The sequence below is a fragment of the Trachurus japonicus genome, chromosome 11, assembly GCF_045865225.1.
Source record: "Trachurus japonicus isolate A0001 chromosome 11, Traja_1.0".
NCBI lineage: Eukaryota > Metazoa > Chordata > Actinopteri > Carangiformes > Carangidae > Trachurus > Trachurus japonicus.
In genome coordinates, this window is record NC_140917.1 from 18,047,602 (window position 1) to 18,066,353 (window position 18,752).

The following is an 18,752-nucleotide window of genomic DNA, read 5'->3' on the forward strand; positions in this document are numbered from 1 at the left end:
CCTATGTCAATCAAATCTGAAAATGACTTCAACACAAGAGGTAAATGAAAGAAATGTGTAGACTTTCCTTTGTTTTGATGGAACAATGAGTATCTCAACAAATGAAATGAAGCTTAAATGCAAACCAACCAATCAAAAAAAAGACTCGTAAACTAAAGCCAATAAAGTAAGCTTATTCTACCTTTTCATTTCACGTTCACAAAAATCAAAAATCAGCGTGAGCGAGCACTTAAAACCATTGCATTAAATCCCTCCCAGGCCATCGCCGCGCGCCGCTGCTGGTCCCACAAGACGAGATGCTCTTTTTTTCTTCTTCTGACGAATAAAATTAAGCACTTTCATCTCTCTCTCTCTCTCTCTCTCTCTCTCTCTCTCTCTCTCTCTCTCTCGGCCTATAAAGCTGCAACAGCTGATCTCGTGCATCAGAGAGAGCCGCAGCTCTGCACGCGCCGAGGAGAGGAGAGAGTGAAAGAGAGCGAGAGAGGGAGAGAGAGAGATGAGCTGCTCCGGTCTTCCAACTGCAGTTTTTTACAAAAACCTCCAGAGCAATATTTATAAGGAACTGTGATGGCGTTTCTTCTGAGTTTGCGTCTTTTAAGAAACTGAAGTCTGGCGCTGAACGTGTCGAGACATCTTCCTGGACCTTTTCTTTCTCTTTTTGAACCCCTTTAACCTTCGTCTCTCTTTGACCGTTCGCTGACCGCGACCAACTCGTCTCGTCTTTCTTTGGGGTTTGAAGGCTTCGCTACACACCCGGTGAGCTGAGTTGACTCCTCGCCTGCATGGGAATTTCCACCGGAGTGTGTGTCGCTACGACTTGAGCCGAAATACGAAACGGTGGAAACGATAAAGTGCTTGTTTCCCCCCTCTTCCTTCCTCTCTTCCCCCCCTGGTGCTGAACGGAACAGCGGCAGGTTGGTGTTTGTTGGGGCAGGCTGAGCAGCAGAAAGCGGAGAGAGTCTGGTGCCGAGGGGAGCTGTCCGGTGCTGAACCCGCGAGCCAGGACAGGGGAGCGCGAGGAGCTGTTTGCTGGGAGCTCTCCGCGTGCTGAACACCAACAACGAGAAACCAAACGCTTTTCTTTTGAGAACAAAAAAAAACAAAAACGGGAATATCACGAACAAACAAATACACAACATTTTTTTTTTCCGTCACTGGATTTTCCATCTTCAGTGTTGCCGGGACAATAGCCAACCAGGAACTGGTTAATTCTACTTTTTCTGATTTATTTTCGACCTTTCAGAGCTCCACAGGTTTTGGGAATGAAAACGGACCTTTTTATTATTATTTTTTTATTCTACCAACAGTCACCCGAAAACAGCGTGTGTTTGATTGATATCAAAAGTAAACATTAGGCATGCTGAAAAAACACACGAAGGCACATGAGGAGCGTTTGATTAGTGTGATCTTTAAAAGCCATGTTTTCTCTGCACTTTGGAGGCTGTCTGGTGGAAGGAAGCAAACGCACCTGAAGTAGCTGAAACAAGGCAGCACGTTAGAGTTCAGTCAGGCCATTGAGTGTTGAACAGGCTCTGGTCAAGTTTAAAGTGGGTTAGTAACAGAGAAGGAAGCGTGTGTGTGTGTGTGTGTGTGTTTACTGAGTGTAGGAGCAACTATTGTCCCATCATGCCTCGCTCTTTCTTGGTGAAGAAAGTCAAATTGGACGATTTTTCGGCTGCAGAGCTCGAGAGCTCGTACGGCCACAGCCGAAGAGAGGAGCTCAGTCTGCGGTTTCACCATCATGACAAAGGTTAGTCCCCCCCCCCCCAATCTACACCCACACACAATGTCTGCCATACTTCATCATCTTTTTTTTTTTCATCTCCAGATTTAAAGCATTAGTCATGACTCTTTGAGAGGGAGGAGGAAAAAGGAATTACAGGGTCAAACTCCGGTCACAACCCAAAAATATACCAACTGCAAGCTGTGCAATTCTTATTACTGATTTTTTTGTATTTCATGCAAATATTGTTTACATGAAACAGCCACAGATTTCATGTGGAGAAACAGACCAGGAGTGAGAAAATAGAAGTATAAGTAATATAATCTGATGAGTGTGTGATACATGATGACCCTTTCCACGGCCAGGTCAAAGGTCAGGGCAGAGGACACGGGTCTTTCTGAAAAAGACCCCTCATCAGGGGGAATTTTTGATGACTCAGTGGTAAAAAAAAACAAACTGAATCTACAAATGAGCAGCATATAAATCACCATTAGTCTTTCAATTAAAGCAGAAAGTGACTAGATATTCAACTCTAGGATAATTGCTGAATGAACAAGTTGAGTAGGAAAAAAGATATTTTCTCCTCAGGGGAAGGAAGAAGACGGGTGATGAGCAACAGGGAGCCAGAGAGCTTGGATGATTGCAGAAAACAACATTAAATAATTATGCTGATATGGCACCAGGACACATACAGTGGGATTCTCCGTTGATCTATCGCCCAGTATTTTATTCAAATCAGGTTGTTTCCAGCAGCTGCAAGTCTCTCGTGAAGAGTTCGACAATATTGGCCTGCTGCGGCGACTGTAAATGGTTCCCACGCACCATATAATCCTGGATGCACAGGCAAAATACAATAGTCAGTAAGAATGGACAGTATTGGGTCAAACGTTCAGTGTGAAGAATTCAAGCATTGATTCTCGAATTCTTGAAATTCTCGCCTCCAGTTTCCGAACACAGGGGGATGGTCTCATATTTACTATTGAAGGCTGCTGGCTTTTTATTTTTTGTTCTGCTGGTGTTAGGTTAGAAACCAAAGTGAACACCACAGCAATGGGGGCTTACTTACTTACTACTTAATGTTGAATCAGCATTTCTTTTAAAATACAACAAAAAAACCCCTCTAAAATGAAAGTGATGATAGATAGATGATGATAGATGATAGAAAATGATAGTCTAGCAGTGTGCAGTTTTATGAACCCTTTTAGCCTAATTTAGCTTAATGTTTTGGTTGTATGGCACATTTACAGATTCTTCTGAAATGTTTCCAGAAGCAAACCTCACTAAATGAGGAGTCAGTATTCAAAGTTTTTTAGTGTAGCTACTGTACAGTAAAAATGGCATCTCATTATGTTGTTCCTTCTCTGTGGGATGGATATGTAAATATACTGTAGGCTGCTAACCTGTTAGCCATGCTATAATATATGATGTGTGTAGGGTTATGGGACTATATCGGCTTGTTCCTGTCCTCTAGTGGCCCCAGAAATTGATGTATGCAGCTTTAAAGAGCTGAAGGAAAAACTGTGGCTGTCAGTGGTGCGCAGTGAGAGGTGTGTTACAGTGTTAGTGCAGCCTGGTGGTTTTCACATTGTAGCAAGGTCAAATGTGAGAGGAAGAGATCCCAGGTGTTCTGATGACAGAGTGAACAGAGGAACATGCAGCACAGCAGCAGCAGCAGCAGCAGTGCAGCAAGAGCAGCAGCAGCAAGAGCAGCAGCAGCAGCAGTGCAGCAAGCATGTAAAGACTGAGACTGCTATCCCTTGTTATAAATATAACAAGAGTTTGACTGAAGCTGCTGCAGCTTGTTGCTCGCACACACACAAATGTACGTGAACATACACACTGCTGTGTTTCTGTCAACTCGGCACATTTCCCAGGCAGCTCGCACAGCTGAGTGCACAGCATTACACACACACACACACACATACACACATACACACATACACGCATACACACATACACACATACACAGAGGAAGCAGTCAGTGACCTACAAGTGTCCAAAGCACACAAGTGTGTGTCAGTTACTGCTGGTTTGGATCAAAAATTAAATTGTAGCTTGCAGCTTTTCTCTCTCCCTCTGTATCTGTCTCTCATTTTCTCTGTTTTTCTGTCTGTTTCTTATTCTCTGCATTTCAAAGACACATAAAAAGAAGGATGGCTCTGGTTTGGCAGAGTATTTTAATCTTTAATAAGCATTTAGAACAGCGATCGGCTCTAATGCTGTTAAAGTACTTTGAAATGAGAGAGAGAGTTGACACAGCGAGACGGAGACAGAGACAGTTGGCGGGAGACGTAGACAAACAGAGACAGTACACAGACGCTGAGACGCGCAGCAATTACAGTTCACAACACAGTGTTTTCAAAGGGGGATTGCAGGGAGCGGTCATGTTTAATTGGCAGTGATCATAAAAAGAAAGTCTGTGAGAGAAAGCGGCGATACGCACACCATTATTGCACTTTGACATTTCGCATCCTAAAACAAGGGATGGAGTTGGTTTATATTTCTGTGTTACTGCCTCTTGGTCACATATGTACAACTCAGCCTGTTTCTTAGCATCTTCAGAGCAGAGTAAACAAACACATCCACTGAAAAGGAGTGCATACAGTTGTTTAAAGCAGACTAAGTCAAGAGCATAGTGCTTTAGTGGAGAGACATAAGATCAGCTAGAGACTACCAGCACAAGAAGGTGAGCTTATCCTTTATTCCTGCATAACTACCAGGCCACAATTATGCACAAGAAAACCAGGGCACATTATAGTAATATGTAATGAGGATACCCATGTGTCCAAAGGATGTGCCTCTTTCCAATTTAACATTATACTTTTGCACTACTCAAACTGCATTGACATCAAATACTATGTCTAACATGTTTAATTTTCTACAAAATATAAGTTAGATATTAAGATGCCTGTCCTTTGTTGATACGTATTTCCACATCTATGTGCAGTATAGTTTCAGGACAGCAAGACCAGAAGTGGATGAGAATGAGAAACAGCAACATGTGCCAGGTTTTGTTTCCCCCTTTAAATGTCTACAATGGCACAGCTGGGAAACATCTGGGAAAGTAAAATCCATGACGTCTGCTGTCAAAGTCCCCTCAAAGAGACTATAGTGACTGTTCCAGTGGAGTTGTTCAGTGTCCGCCACTTACGAGTCCATAGGTCAGCGTGACGAGCCAGACTGGAAGCTCGGTCATCTCTCTGGAGTTCACTCATGCTCCATAAAACACGCTCCACTCAGGCACATGTACAAACAAACATAGTGCTTATTTTCCAGAGTGCAATGATTGAATATTCATGATTCATGATTTTCTCTCTGTCTCTACACCTTTTTTTTTTTTTACAACCTCCTTGGTCTGACCTCACCCCTCCATTTTCTGTCTTCAACTACAGCTACATGTTGATTTACATCAAACCGTCAAATTATCACAAGAGCTGTAAACATCTCTGCCAAACCACCCAACCACAACCACCAAATTGGTCTTTCTTTCTTTCTTTCTTTCTTTCTTTCTTTCTTTCTTTCTTTCTTTCTTTCTTTCTTTCTTTCTTTCTTTCTTTACTGTCTATGTCTCACCTCGCCGTCCCTCTCCTTTCTTTCCCCCTCCATCTCTGTCTCTTGCTTTCCTCATGTTATCGACCAACTTCTGAGCTTTTCTCAGAACTGCATCATGAAATTATATTACCAGCAATAGTATCTCCTCTGCAGCCGTTGTCTAAATGCTCACAGAGTGCTAATTGAAATGGAGAGCTATTGATCGCCATAGATCTACAGGAGTCATGGCTGTGGGGTATTAGCTACCAGTCTCTCCTTGTCTCTGTTAGACTCCAGCCTGTTGAGAGCAGAACCCAATAATAGAAATAATGAAGGAGCTGACATCGTAACGTGGTAACAAATCACATTTGTCAGGAGCTGTGCACGGATATGCAAATTGCTCAGGAATTTGTGAGTCTCAGGCAAATAAACCTACTGTTCAGCTCAAGAGTGAGAGGGAAAGGTTACACAGTTAAATTTAATTGTGTCAGGGTGCCCTTGAGCAAAGCACTGGACTCCAGCTGCTCTAATAGAGATGCTCTACAACAGGTGCAGCTTTGACAGCTTCGAGGTGTGACTGTGTGCCGTTGTAGACCTGTCAGGAAAGGTGGTGCTGATGAGGAGAAAGAGTGCTCACTGAACCCCTCCATGAAGAATAAAGATTTCCCACTCAGGGAAAACTGTCTCCTCCTTGCTGGCAAAGACATAAAAGCACTTTACTACCACTATAAATACCACAAACTCCTTCTCCTTCTTTATATTGCCTCCAAAAATGGTTGTGCCTGTGACACAGCTCTCAGTGTGAGCGTGTTTCTCAAGAACAGACTTGTGTCTCATATGAATGCATGTGTTAATGGGAAGGCAGACGTCGGTCTTAAAGCATAATGTACATGTTGTTAATGTCTTGTTAATGTGATCCTCAGACACCAGGCTGTAATCAGTAATATTATCTGGAGACAATATGCGAAGCAGCGCTATTAATAATGAATGAACTCGGGTGAATGAGTTTGATTTGTGGCCTGTGTTTTTACAATTATATGAAAGATTCATCATATAAAAGAATTGTATTGGTAGCAGTGGATGATATGGAGCCCCTGGGGTCACGAGGACAACAGTAACATGTAGCCCTCGTGTAAACTGCCTTGTTTTTCACTGCAGCCGTTTGGTTTATGATTTAGTGCATGCCATTGTTTTTGCATAATTATGTAATCACGTTTATTGTGGTTTGATTCATTTATTATTCCTGATACTGTCATGATGCAACTTATGAGTTGAAAGATCTTTGCAGTAAACACAACGCACTTGTAGAATCAACACAATTATCACAAGTTAAAACATAACAAATTATAGCATCTTATATTATAAGCCTCATGTTTTAGGAAGACAGCAAATAGGTTGTTTGACCCGTCACTACTGTGACCTCAGTGATGCACATTGCTTTAAACTACAAAACCTAAGCTTGAAATAATCGGCGTCAAGAAGCATCATGTGCAGTGAATTGTGGGAAACTGTTGAACTTTATATTTGGACTTTATAATAGTGATACAGTTGGAAAAAGAGCAGATCTAAGTACTCTCAAATGTCAAAGGAAGGAAAGAATGATTCCTCTCAAGGAGTGGATTTCCCTTTCAGGATTCTGTTGCACCTTTCTAGTACTCATGTAGCATCTCTGTAAAGATTTTCAAACCGATCAGTTTCTTATTTCCAATCAATTCTCCTGCCAAGGCCCAATGATTAACCTCTTCCTCTGTCCCTTCAGGCTACGTCAGTGATTATCTGAGTCCAAATCCCTACGATGACGTGGTTGGAAGTGACTCATCTGTCATCTCTAAAGTACCCTCCCCAAGCCATTCGTCAATCATCTATGGCCACATCAATGATACCTACACTGGTATCCATGGTGACATCCATGGTGACATCAATGGCGATTCGGACCAGCCGGACAGCCCGCGGTCCGAGGTCTCGTCGTCGGCCGGCGGATACATCAATGGGGACACGGCCGTGAGTGAGGGCTACACAGTGGACGCGTTTTTCATCATGGATGGACGGTCGCGGAGGAAAGCGGCCGCCGCTGCGAGCCCCAGAGGAGCCACCCAGAGGCACACCTGCAGCGAGTGCGGCAAAACCTACGCCACCTCCTCCAACCTGAGCCGGCACAAGCAGACGCACAGGAGCATAGACAGCAAGATGGCCAAGAAGTGCCCCACGTGTGGGAAAGTGTACGTCTCCATGCCTGCCATGGCCATGCACCTGCTGACCCACGACCTCAAGCACAAGTGCGACGTGTGCGGCAAAGCGTTCAGCCGGCCGTGGCTGCTGCAGGGCCACATGCGCTCGCACACGGGCGAGAAACCATTCGGATGTGCCCACTGTGGGAAAGCATTCGCTGACCGGTCAAACCTACGAGCTCACATGCAGACGCACTCAGCCTTCAAACACTACAAGTGTAAACGCTGTAACAAAACGTTTGCACTCAAGAGTTACCTGAACAAACACTACGAGTCTGCATGTTTCAAGGGAGCTTTCTCCCCTATGAGCTCAGTGGATGAATGATGGACTCTGGGGTTTATTTTATTTATCTAGATCAGATCCTCCTGGAACTCACTCCCTGCTCTTCCTGCTCTCCCCCAACAACATGACCTGTACTGTATGCTTAAGCGCTACAAGGGAGGAGTGTTTTTTTTTTCTCTGCAAGGATCATGAGGCAAATGATAAAAATAGATTGACGACAGGTCCGTTTTTATCAAGACCCTTCCATTCCTTCCTTTGTCTCCTATTTCCTTATCTGGAGTGAAAACTTTTCGATGCCTGTTTTAGATTGCCACCTGCTTCGATAATTTACGTCCCCTTCGCAGGCTGTTTTGAGTATCTGTGAAGATAAATAAAGCACAGCACATCTAGCTCATCATTTTTGAAGATACCTAGATCTATTTATGTCCATATCTATCCTTGTCCTTCTTTTTTTTTCCCAACCCACAACGAAACAACACTGAAGCACAATTCTTCCTCTATCTCTCTCTTCCTCTTTGTGTGACGGGCATATCACAGGAGGTTTGAAGCATGAATCACATCTTTCATTTTCTTGCAAAGAGATTCAATGAACTTATATTTTATGCTTTTTTTAAGAAAAGAAAAAAGAAAAACAAACGTTCAAAATCTCAGGATACATCTAGTATCCTGCTTTTAGTGAAACTGACCTTGGACTGAACCGACAAGGGGATAAAGCATCAAAACAAAGAAAGCACATCGTAATTGTTCTCTGCAAGTAAGCAAAAATACATAATGTTTTTCCATTTACACTAGTGACGTCCTACTGTACACAACTACACTGAATTGCGAAGAAAATATATTGTGCAAACCTGCCAGAACATAGTAGAAATGGCAAAGTACAGCAGTGTAGTGGGGAAAAAACGTTTTTTCTATTTGTTTTTTTGTGATTTTCTTTTAAACCAATGTCATATTTGAGCACAGACACCACTTAAAACACTTAATTTTGTCATTTGTGCTTTACTTGACGGCGTTTAACAGTGTAAAAGCGAGAGGGACTTAGGGAGGCAAGCTGGACTTCCAGTTAGGGATCAGATGGCTGAAAACTCTCACTGAGCCACCAGGGTGAAAACAGTGTTTTCCTACAAACTAAATCTTCCGTTATCTATTTTTACTTGTCAATGTCAGGCGAGGACGCAGACATTAAAAATGATTTTCTTCAAAAGGTCAAACCTTTCTCAGTTGCTGTAAAATAGTGTTTTTGTTGCCAGTGGACCACACAGTATTCAGCTTTGAGGTTTACATGTTTTTTTTATGTGTCTATTTATTGCCTAATTTATTTATTTATTTTTATGTTTTTGTATTGATTTGCACTTTGTCATATTTTTCTTTGCCTTTGTTACAAATATGCCAAAGCATTTGACACTTTCTAATTACGGAATAACTTTTTACTTTTGTCTGCCACTTTAATTATTAAAAGAAAAATAACTACTGCATGCAAAAAAATAATAGCCTAATAATGGAATCTATGCCAATTTTCTGAATCTTTGGGATATTTTGCCAAACCTCTTAGATAACAGGCAAATTAAGCAAATTTCTGTCTTGGGCAATATTTCATTCATATCCAATAGAGCAATAATGCATGATATTTTTTGAAGAAACGTGAGTCATAACTGCTTGTAACATCTTGATTTTGTCAAGTACCACTATTCTATGTACTTATGAGAAATACAATTTCAGGGAGTTAGTAAACCAAGCTAGTGTTAAATATGGAGGGTTGGGTTAAGAGCTCTACATTTACAAGAACTGTGACACTGGCGTGATTTTTTCGAGGCCTCCTCCAGAGACTTTGTGTTGCAAAAGAGCAGAGTGTCAGTTTTCCAGTTTTCAAACCTCTGTTTCACTATGTAATATTATCCAATACAACTGCCTCCTAGTTATAGTTGTATCTTGGCATCAATAACTTATTGACAGCTATGTCTGTGCAAGCATTAGAAGCTGTTGGGGCTTCCAGGGATTCACACAGATGGCATGACTCCTCTAGATGGAGGGCTCTGGGTTGGGTCGGGATGGGTCTTTTTGGTTTATGCACTGCCTGCCTCGTATTATTATTCTAAAATATTGTAGAAAGTAGAAGGTACTACTGTAGGCCTCTGGTGCTGAAACATGGATGAAGACAAAAACCCAGAACTAGAGTTATTGAAAGTTTTGGTACTTAATATGTTGCTGGTTTTATCTGTTCAAGAGAAACAGCTTTACAACAGCGTTGGTTCTGAATGTGGGCCTCCTTGACTCTCCATAGTCCTTGGAAGTCCTTGAGCAGGTCTCTGCTTCTCCCCTGGTGAGTTTCTAATTGGTGATGAAGGAGATTTCCTCCTATGAGTCGGTCAGAATCAGTGAGCAACTGTTTTTTTCCCCCTGTCTGGATAAAAATCAGTTTTGCTCCTTGGCTTCACATGAGAGATGAATTTACAAACTCCCTGCGAGGACTCCAGAGCCAACAACATCCATTAAACCTCCTGCACAATTTCACTTGTTTTTCTTTCCATCATCTCTCTCTCTGTTGTCAGGTTGTTGTGGTGATTCCCAATGCAATTATAAGGATTGTTGAGAAAGAAGAGACATTTGGTCAATATTTCAGCACCAGAGTGCATTGACAAACACTTAGATTCTACTATGAACTACTGTAGCCTAATATAGCCACAAGCTAGTTTACCTATTCTTATATAAAAGCACTTCCTCTTATGAACTATATCTTACAACATTTGTTTTTTTCAAATATAGTAGCACAATGAAAGAGTTAGATTCAGGTAGACAATGCCTTGTATGTAGAAATAACAACCTTTTTCTCTTTTTTCTACTACGATGAATCAATGATAAAAACAACATCAGAGCAACAAAGATGCTGGTATGACACATGCTGTGTTGTTTGAGAATAACACATGAAAATGTAGGTAAAAAATGACACATGTTGTAAATCAACAACTTCAATACACGTGTAATTTTTTGAAAAAAAAAAAAAATCTTCACCACACCTTTTTTTAGAGTGAATGAAAACTCTTTTTGCGGCAAGAGGCCTTGTACATAAGCACTGATGTGACTTTGGTGTCCGATGATTTCTACAGATCTGTATAGAGTGACGATGATGATGATGATGACGATGATGATGATGATGATGATGATAATGATGATGATGTTGATAATGACGATGATGATAATGACGATGATGATAATGAATTTTTCTGGAGCTTCCTGCTTTGTTTTGAGTTCTTCCTCTGAGGATTTTTTGAAACAATGTAAAGCACAAAGACAACACTGGGCATTTTGTTTCACTTCCTAAATAAAAACTAGTTTAAAGAAGTTGTGTGTCAAGGTTTTTTCTGCTCTAAGCACATAATTAACTGTGTATTCTGGTAGAAAACAAACTTGTCTGTTTTATATTATTAGAAACAAAACCTTTACAAACATAAAAAAAAACCTGCAGCGTCACATACTGTACAATAATCTTCTGCAACTACTGTAACCAAGAATAACATGCACAATATGCCTTTAATATGTAACTTGTGGCCACAAAATAACATTATGCAGCTTATGAAGCCTATATTAGACACATGGGTTACAAAATGGCTTCTCATGGCTGCAGCTACATAAACAGAAGGTGATTAAGATTTGTTTTCAATGTACAGTAACTGAGAGCACACGTGTGCCATTGTGGTTAGATGGTATAAAATAAATAAGAAAGTGAGTAACGTAAGAGTCTGGAGACTGCAGTCAGTCTCAAGCATGCTTTGTCTTGATTTCTTTTGTAATTTCTTTACTCTCAAAAGGTTGTTTGAAATAAAGCTAAGTATGTTTACCCTGTTCATCATCTCAGTTTAGTGATGTAGCATTAAAACTAGGCTACTGCAGGGATTCAGATCCTGTTATCTCTAAAACCATAATACACTATTAACTAATTATAACCCATCCAATCTATAGGAAGACACCACCACATTAGCTTTAGCTCCAGAGTAAATCTAGCATGACTAACCGTCACATGCTCTCACCGGATTCCAATGATTCCTATTGAAGCTGGTCTCCATAACACTGTTACTTAGATTACTATTGGCCGCACAGACGATCCCATTGACTGTAATTGGCTACCATCTGCCAGAACTTTACCTCATAGACAAATGACCTTCTATTAAAAGGTGATTGATTTTCTCCTGTTCCTACTAAAGATATTGATTTTCCTCTATTGCTTTCGGTCCACTAATGATATTAATTCTAACATTCAGTGAAGCTGAAAAAAAGTCCTGCTAGCTATAATGGCTACTGTCAGTGCGTCTGTTCGTGTGTGTGCTTGCCTACCTACCTATACAACATGGCATCACAGTGCAGGGCCACAGTGCACGCAAGCCCACCTGGACAGTACCAAAACACAAAGGGTCCAGAAGTCAACAAGGTGTATTGTTTTGTTGTTGATGTAAGATTTTAACCAACTAAAATTTGATTGTATTGTATCATCTTACAATTATGTCATTACTTCAGTTAATCTATCACAATGTTAAATTCTCTGACCCAATGAAATATTGCTGTGACACACCAACTAATAAAGAGCTTGAGAAACAAATCAAAGGGACGCAGAAGAAGACGGATTGTCGAACACAGAAAATGAGAAAAGGAAGGCAAAAATAGATAATATTTTATTTATTGCCCCAAAGCATTTAAATATGTTAATTCCTGTTTCCCATGATGCCTGACCTTCTGGCCTTCAGCAGGTGAAGGTTTAAATAGTTCATACACAGTCCCTACAGTATGTAGTTTTCACCTTAAATCATGCATAAAGCAGAAAGGCAGTGAAACTCAAACGTACACCTACACAGTGAACACCATTACTAATAAGTCAGTCCTATAATATAGCCCTAAAAATAGCAAATAGACTCACTGAGTGCAGTTTGGACTGAAAAAAGATACAACATTTTATGATAAGATAAAGTACTGCTTCATTATTTGTGTTTCCCTTTGCTTTTATGAGTCAATAAAACTTCCCAAAAGGAAACTTTGATTTTACTATCACTGACTAAATTTTGCTTTCATACAGGTAAGATCCCCTGTGGATAAACAGTGAGCGCTCACCTCACAATAAAATGTTTCACATGCTCCCAGGTTATTTGTCTCATATTTATTCATGTCTAATATCACATGCTGAGGTGTAAAGGAGTTGCTTAATAAATATTATTAAACTGTTTTCCCAATTACTGATTAGGAGGCAACACTTATTTATCTATCAACTGAATGAATGAAGCGTGTATCAAACCAGAACATGATCTTTCCCTGACTTTGAATAAATGCTGTGAGTGTCTGAACACAACCACAAAAAAAAAGTTTAACAGTGCTGTGGTGTGGACAAATGGGTATTGTACTGGAAAATTAGACTAAAACAAAAACATACTTACAATTTTTTCCGTATCAACAACATATTGTCAACATATTTTGTTCTTATGAAAACATAACCTAGAAAATATAATTTAGCCAGACTTGTATACTTAATTAACATGTTTGTTTGATAATAATAAGAGATGTCATCATATGCTGACATTTTCAGGCAGATGTCAGTCTCACAGAGGTTCAGGAAAAACTAGTCCATATGTATGGAGATGATGTAAAAAACCTATTAGGTGTTTTTAGTTTGGAGAGGGCTCAAATGTAGAAACTAACATCTGGTTATTCATTGTTTGTAATGGTTTTAAATAGGACAAGAGCCCACTGTATAACTGAATGTCCCATGAACGCTTGTAATCTTTTATAATTGTATGAGAGGCTGGGAAATACTGCTTGCAATTTGTGATGGCAATACCAATGTGTGCCATGTTCCAGGCCTGGGACGTGTTTACCTTTATGAAAAAAAAAAAAATCTGCATATTATAAAAAAAAAAAAAGGATATTTATGCCTGATGATATCACAGCATCATTTTAATAGGGCCTTTGAGGCCAAGTGACTTTCAGCGTTAGTGTGCACATGTGTGTGTGCAAATGTATGAATATGTATAAAAGCTCTGTGTAATATCACGGTTCACCAATCTGATAGGAACATATAGAGGGCTTCCTACGTACACACACATACACAATCTATATGCAAACACCTGCAGCCCAAAGGCTGTATGTGTGTATGCATGTAAGTGTGTGTGGCCCCACTCATAAACTCCCTTATATTCACACACACACACACTCACAAACACACTATGCAGGATTTTTCCTGTGGCTTTTTACCCTAATTAAAAAGCTCTGGAGTAATTGTGATAGTTAACTACATGGCTTGTGACTTGTTAGTGCGAATGGAGGCTCTCTGCCTTCACCTGGCATCTCATGGCTGAAAACCAACCTTGCAACATCAGTGTAGTACCTGGCAACACAAAAGCGCTCCATAACCCGTAATCTTTTGTTTATGACAGTTAAGACTACATAAACATACACGTCATAACATCGTACTGTAGGTATATGTTATATAACGTTGTCCACAGTATTGATTCTTTGCCTGCTTTGTTGTAAACAAATGCACATGGCCGGGAGGATGGTTAACAAAACACTTGCATCCTTTTTAAAGTGCAAGCTCCTGGACGACCATGCTGCTGCTGCTGTTATCAGTTATCACAGAAAAAACTATTTTAGTAAAATGAACCAAAACATTTCTCACACAGGCAGCTTGATGAGAAACTGCACTGACTGGTGTTATTTCCACTTTACTTAATATGCTGTATGATTTAACCAGAAGCTTCTACTGAGATCTGTGAGTCAGGCTTTTTTATGGGTCTGTATGATTTCAAAATAATTTCCAAGGATGTTTCCTGGAAATAATCATGTAGCATAGTACAAATCTGTTATTTGACAAATGAAAGTATATACTATATCAATAATTATTCATTGATTTTTAGAAACTACATTTTTTATATTAGATTCCATGGAAGCCATAGGTAAATTTATTTAATGACTGAAGTCAAATTGTGGACTCAGATCTTTGCCTCACTTCTAACACTGGGTCATGATTGTTCCCATTTTTATCTGTGCAGACTAAAAACAATGATGATGATAACCGGTGACATGACCCACTGATGAACGGGTAAAACACAGTGTTGTGAAGTAACTGCTCAGGAGGAGAAACAACAGTGAGAGAACAGATGATGGGAGAGACGAGAGGAAGAGACGGAGATAACGAGACAGAGATGGAGAAAAGATGGTGGAAGTCAGAGAGGCAGTGAGGAGGAAAGAGGTGTCAGGAGGCGTTGAGGAAACTCGACCTGAGCTCTAAATGGCTCCTTAACAAGAGGCTGAGACAGCAAAATGAAATTATACTCACACAGACACGCACTCACACATACACACACACAGACATCCACAGACATCCACAGGAACTGCCACTCCTTTATTGTTTTATTCATGTAAACAATGTATGATTCATATGTGGCGTGGCACATACTTGTTTATGTTGTGTACTCACTTCATCATGTATTAATGTAATTGTCACTAATATTTTGAATGCAAAAAGGGACTGCTTCAACATGGTTCTCACAAATTTGCATTCAACAGACTCATACACTTTCTTTTTTCTATGGTCACACACACACACACACACACACACACACACACACACACACACACACACACACACACACACACACACACACACACACACACACGTATGCACGCACACCTCCCCTCAAACACACATTTAGCCTCACACATGGTGATAGGTCTTTTAAAGGGGTGTTTCACACCTCATCGCATTTCAATTAGTAGGTAAGACACACACACACACACACACACACACACACACACACACACACACACACACACACACACACACATGCACACACATGCACACACACACACACACGGATCTTGACAGTCTGTCCGCTGGGTGAAGAAGATTCATTTGGATTCTCATCTCCTCTCTTTCCTCTCTTCACTTCAGTATGTGCCCTTTCTTCTCACTCTCCCTCTTTCTCTACTTATCTCCCCTCTGTATATTCACTTTGCTCTCTCTCTCTCTCTCTCTTTCTCTCTTTCTCCCTCTGTCTTTCTCTCCATATCAATGTGAGTGACAGTGGTTTGACCTCCTGGGCTGTCAGGGGAGGCTGTTGCACAGACAGCCTGAATAGAGGAGTCTCTCCCTGGGTACCAGTCTGCTGAGGGCTGGAGGGAGAGGACATCCAGCCACAACTACGCACATGGTGTACATACAATACTAACAACAGAGTGCAGCCTTGTCAGCAAGATCATTTGTCCCTAAAGTTGCATAATATTAACTTATTATGAAATATTGTTATTAGATTATTATTTCAGCATGGGTTGTGTTTTCATAGCTGTCAACATTGTACTCATGTAAGTAATTGCTGAGATCTGGGAACATGGCAACATGGCTACACCGAAGTGCAGGGAAGTAACAACAGAGAGCATGACATTTTATCTTTTAAGTTTTCAGATAAATCAGTATTTTATCATAAAAAAAGATGCACTTCATTGAGTGAACTAAATTATTGCATGTTGTATTGTATATTGTAACAAGAATCAATCAGCAATTCCGCATTTTGCTTCAATTACGTATGTTGTGTATATTGATTCACAGTTCTTACGAAGAATAAATTTGACTGTAAATAAAGAAAAAAATTCCAAAGAGGGCGCACACAAAAAACATTTTCACTCCCTCTCGACTGCATTTTCATCAACATGAGCAAAACAGTCAGTGACTGAAGCACTACAACAAATGTTGTGTTTCTTGACCTTTGACCTCTCTGTATTGTAGGATCCAATGAGACTAATGATGACAACCCATCATGGCAGAGAGTGGCACACACTGTAATGTTTGCTCCTCCCTGGGACATCCACAGCCTGCTGCCCACCAATGATGCTTCTTCCTCTGCCGTTTTCATTTTTCATATTTTGCACATTATTTTTTTCAATATTTTTCGTATTTCATTTATTCAATATTTTGTCATGATTTTCTACAGATTTTAATGTGGCTGCAGCAAAAATACCAATGTTTTATTATTTTTTTTTTCCATCATTCTGTTTTGATTGTGTTTGTAACTGTTTTGAACAAAGTGTGTTGAAAAATGTGCTGCAAAAGTTTCGATTTTATAGATAGATAGAAACTGAGAAAAGAGTTCATGAATTTTGGTGACTGTGGTCACTGAATGCATTTTGTGTGAAAGCAATGAAGTGATTCACAGTTTGTTCCACATGGACTTCTGTTTTGCAGACTGTGTTAAGAGTTTTGAAAATGTGACTTCAGTTTTGACCAATGCTTGTTAGCAAGTGAAAAAAACAGTGAAGTGAAGTCTATTTTATTTATGCAGCCCAAAATCACAGTCTGAAACAGCGTTCACTTCACTTTAATGGCCACATGACAAGAGTTGGTGGAGTTCGCTTTTAGTACAGCATGGAAAAAAAAACTCAGTGCATAGTGCTGCAGTGTAGCATATAAACAAACATATCACAGTGGAGACAACGCATCACGCACCAAGACTACATTTTGAAAAACTGTGGAAGCTTCAGGAATATTCCTCCTCAATAACCGAGGCAAATGAACAAACGAAACGTCCCAGAATCAGAAATGTTACCACTGATCCTTCATTCTGTAGGGAGAAGGTGTGTGTGATCTTGTGACCTACAGCAGGTCAGCAAGAATCCTGGATTGGAGCAAAGACCGGTTTGTATTCTCCCAGGATGTTTCAAAAGAGCTACAGTAGATACAACATGTTAAGTCAGCCCTGCCTCCAAATTTCCCAACTAAAAATATCACCTTGGACACCTTGAACCTCAAAGAGAGATCAATCATTCATCTCTTAATCATGAATTTTTAAACCATGAGGTTTTGATGTTTGCAAGAGTTTCCTTACGCTTATAAAAACCTAGAAGTTTATGTGTGATGATGTCGACGAGACGAGCCAACAGGCCTGCAGTAACAGAAACCAACGCAGATGCGAGACGCTGCACAACACAAGTAAACTAAAAACAAAGACGACAGCTTTCAATGGAATGAATGGACATTGCATTATCATGAATCCACAGTAAACAGTGGACAGCTTGGGTAAATGTTTTAGCACTTAGCTTTGTTTACTTGACCTGAAGGTTTGTTTAGCACCTGTCAGATTGTCTTACCTTGTTTTAGCAACGTTACAATGTTCCCAGATCTCAGCATTAAACTTTTCGGGGGCGATGACATTGTAGAACCAGGAATCTGTGATGCAAACAACAAAAACAAGAGCCAAGTTATAATCAATCACATTTATCTTTTAGAAACTTAGCTCATGCTCTCCTGCTATCTGCCATGTTCCTCCACCCTCTGCAGCTGGACTTCACTGGGTAACGCATCAGCAGTTATCTCAGCTCGGTCTGTAATATTTCAATGTGCACTTGGGGGAAAAAAACCCCATCCACCTACGTAACTGCTGGACGGTGAACAGGACAGGAACGCAGAGCTAAAGCGGAGCGCTGTTGTCGGTCTGATTTCATATGACTGACACGCAGGTAAGAGGAAACAGACAGAGGTCACGCAGAGGTCAAAAGGGAGTGTAAGAGCTGTCCTACACAGTGTGTGTGTGTGAAAGAGATGGAGACAGAGGAAAGATTGGGTACAAATTGAATCCTTTCCAACTGGGGAGCTGTTGACTGTTCATCACCACTAAAATACACACACACCTGCCTCACACACGCTGTGAGGGTGAGACAGGTGTTCAGCGTGATTCCACCTCACATACACACACACCATTAACCCCCCCATGTTCTCTCTCCCAACCTGTCTTGTCTTCCTTGTCTTTAATCCATCCTCCTCTCATCCTCTTCCTCTCTCTTTCTCCATCCTCCAGATTCTTCACCTCCTGACAGTTTTTTGACAGATGATATATGCAGCCGTGCTGGAGAGTAAATGTGGCTATTTACACCTAGATATAATAGTGCGGTAGAAAGAACACCTAGATGTCTGTAGCCAGTGATGCTATTTGCACCTGAGGTGAAGAGTCAATGTGGCTAT

General features: G+C 40.6%; 1 protein-coding gene across 1 annotated transcript; it reads left to right on the plus strand.

Annotated features, from left to right (window-relative positions):
- Nucleotides 1-424: 424 nt before the first annotated feature.
- Nucleotides 425-11,101, plus strand: LOC146978639 (transcriptional repressor scratch 1-like). Its single transcript, XM_085791470.1, has 2 exons — nucleotides 425-1,750; nucleotides 7,014-11,101. Exons 1-2 carry the CDS (start codon nucleotides 1,627-1,629, stop codon nucleotides 7,805-7,807), a joined length of 918 nt encoding a protein of 305 aa, XP_085647596.1. The 5' UTR covers nucleotides 425-1,626; the 3' UTR covers nucleotides 7,808-11,101.
- Nucleotides 11,102-18,752: the final 7,651 nt, after the last annotated feature.

Coding starts and splice junctions, on each gene's coding strand:
- LOC146978639 (XM_085791470.1), top strand. CDS start 1,627: ATGCCTCGCTCTTTCTTGGTGAAGAAAGTCAAATTGGACGATTTTTCG. Junction 1,751..7,013: donor GTTTCACCATCATGACAAAG/GTTAGTCCCCCC, acceptor CTGTCCCTTCAG/GCTACGTCAGTGATTATCTG.